The sequence below is a fragment of the Aplysia californica genome, unplaced genomic scaffold (assembly GCF_000002075.1).
Source record: "Aplysia californica isolate F4 #8 unplaced genomic scaffold, AplCal3.0 scaffold00705, whole genome shotgun sequence".
Taxonomy (NCBI): Eukaryota; Metazoa; Mollusca; class Gastropoda; order Aplysiida; family Aplysiidae; genus Aplysia; species Aplysia californica.
The window spans coordinates 24,190-27,161 of record NW_004797975.1 but is presented as its reverse complement, the minus strand read 5'-3'; the positions used below and the strand labels follow the sequence as shown (position 1 = coordinate 27,161).

Genomic DNA, 2,972 nt, shown 5'->3' with positions numbered 1-2,972 from the left:
GGGGGGAGTCCAGAACCCACTACTGGGTTTACAGTTCCATGATGGTGGGGCGTCTTTCTGTAAGTTTTTTCCTCTATCATTCCTAAACGCAGACATACGCAGTAGGCCTATTTTTAGATTTTTAGTAGGGGCCAACCCAACACATTTTTGGCTGCATGATATGGCCACCATAAATGGCGTAACCTTCGCAACTCAAAAAATTTTCAAGAAAATCTCATAACTAATAGCATTAGATCTTGATTTAGATCTATAACATCAAATTATAGGAAAAAAACATGGGAGGGGGGTTGTGCCTGCCCTGCTGACCACATCCCCCCCCCAATCCTAATGTTTCAAACCCCCACCCCTTGAAGCGCAGTAGTCTGCATGAATCAGGCCTATTACCCTTGAAATATGCCTACATTTCATATTATTTAACTTCAATAAAGGCTGGTGTAATCTTATCTAGATTCTAGATCTAGATGAAAATCTAGATCCTAGATCTAGATTAGATCTCTAGACTCTAGTTCTCAAAATTATAAAATCAAATAGCATCAAATACCTCAATAACTAAATCTAGATTAGGTCTAGAATCTAAAGTAAATTGTGACAGACAAAACAGATTCTAGATCTAGAGATCTAATTCATGTAAAACTAAAACTGGTAAAAATACTTCTGCTACCATACAATACTTGAACATGATGAGATAGGAGGGTGAGGAAGTAAAGTGCAAGAGTAGGTCTACTGACAGAGTTGACAGTGTGACTGATTGATAAACATCTTTTTAGTTTTTCACACTTTTCTTTGTTTACGGTGCCCTAATAATATAATATATTCTAAAATATCTCCATATAGGCTATTGCATTCTCATTCTTACCAGGTCTTTCATACATCCTTTCTCCTACTTGGTAGGTTGGGGTCTCCTCTTCAACTCCTCGTTTCAACTTCAACGGGTAATCATCTTCACGCGAGTTTGGTGTATTTGTGGTATCCTTCAGCCAAACATAACGACGGCCGTGAATATCCGTTGAGACATCGAAATCATTCTTTTTCATGTTTCGAAAATATTCCTTTCCCTTATTACAGATATAGAGACTGATATCGAAAAATACTTTGTTCTGGAGAGAATCGGGCTTGTTCGTATCCATGGCCTCACTGAGGTAAATTTTCTTCAAATCCTCCATTTCAATCCGCATCCTGTTGCATTTGCGTGGATTGGCTCGCAATGCAAGATCAAATGTAGCGTTCGCCAGTTCGAACGTGCGATCACGCAGAATGTCGATGCTTACCTCCTCCAAGAAAAATTTGTGCAAACCAGCCCTCAAATCTTTCAGAGTTAAAGAATCATCATTTTTCACTTTCACTTTTCCATAGTAATCGCGAAGAAAATCCGCAAGTTGAGTGCGAGTCATGTGCGTCACGCTATGAATGGTGTGGCCTTTCGTCACAGCGAATTCAAGCAAGTTCTGTGTAGCCTCTGTGATGAGGCCATCTTCCTCTCCAGACAGAGTCATGTTGGTGCCTTCCAAATCTGAATACTTCGGATTTGAAGACTGTTTCCTAGACTCCATAACATGAACTTTCTCTGAGTTCTCTGTAGGTGACGAAGGATCCATGTCGCGGGCTTGATGACGTCAATCAACAACAAAAGTCTGACCTGACGATTCTACTATCGGGGTGGGGGTGTTGTTGAGATAAAAAGTGTATCAACATTTGGTTAAATAAATAGATAGTTTCAGTTATTGATCTTAATTTTAACTATTATATATGACCTTTTATCATCTAGATAAATCATATTTGCAGGTTTGAGCTATGTTGTTGAAAAGCTAGAGACCGTAAGCTTCCACCCCTATATAGTGAAATAAGCTCGACTTTAGATGCAAGCAATCGTCATCCAATGAGTCAGCCCAACGCCAACTTCCGGCGTAAAAATATTCACCACGGGGACAAGTGTCTGACGTCATTCACTGCCAAGTTTCGGCTTAGGCCTCGGCTTTGATCGCCACCCTAGCAATCACGCAGCGAAAGGCTTGTTTTGCTGACGTCATAGACTGGCAGCACGAGTGTGCTTCGCCAAGCGCGCTCAGACTCAGAACTTCGCGTTAATAAACTCGACGAAAGTGTCGGTGTTTGAGTTGAGGTGTGGACGAAAAACCCGGGTTTGTTTTGACGAGCGAGAAATTGAATTAGAAAGTCCTCCGCCCACCGTGTCGTGCATCATGTATGTGTGTATGCTTTGAAGTTGAATATATTGGCCATTGCTTGACCCCGTCACACGACGTCTCATTTACCTTCGGCCCACGCCCGCCATTGGTGGAGGGACGGGTCACGGAGGCGTATGTGTGTATACCAAACGGTGAATGAGTGGGCGGGTGGTGGACTTCTGTGAGGGGGCGGGGCTGGCGGTGTTGAACTACGGACGGAGAGTTCGCGGGAAGTGTGTGGGAGTGTGTATGTCTGCTGCTGCGCGAAAAGAAATTCGCCCCGCACACAGTGAAGGACGAAGGATGCCGAGTGCTGAGCCCCGAGTGAAGAAATAACACGAATGACATTTTTAGTTCGCTGAAATAGCGAAAGGCCGTCATACAGTAAGGAAACGAGATGACTCCTCTTTCGCACAAACGTGTTTCAGTTCCCGGTTACACAAGGGAAAAACCACGTCGCACATCGCCCCCTCTCTATGAAACCATTAAAAAATAATGTCGGTCAGTGGTTGATATTGTAAGAATAAAAACTAAGTAGGCCTACTGTATACATGAGCGTGAATAGGCTATTGTAACACTAAGATGTTGTTGTAGAAGTCCTAATAAGGACTCATATCGTGTGTTCATATTACCATGACGCACACACACAGACTCAAACTCGAATATAATGCCCCCCCTCGCCCAAACCGCTCTCTCTCTGTCTGTCTGTCTGTCGGTCTGTCTGTCTGTCTGCCTGTCTGTCTGTCTGTCTCTCCTCTCTCTCTCTCTCTCTCTCTCTCTCTCTGTCTG

The 2,972-nt window shown here is 43.3% G+C and overlaps 1 protein-coding gene across 1 annotated transcript in view; it reads right to left on the bottom strand.

Annotated features, from left to right (window-relative positions):
* Window positions 1-2,059, bottom strand: part of LOC101859972 — a 20,251-nt gene extending 18,192 nt beyond the window's left edge. Inside the window, exon 1 of the mRNA XM_005108618.3 lies at window positions 857-2,059. Coding sequence (XP_005108675.1) covers window positions 857-1,595 — 739 coding nt within the window. The 5' untranslated portion in view covers window positions 1,596-2,059. The remainder of the gene's footprint in view (window positions 1-856) is intronic.
* Window positions 2,060-2,972: the final 913 nt, after the last annotated feature.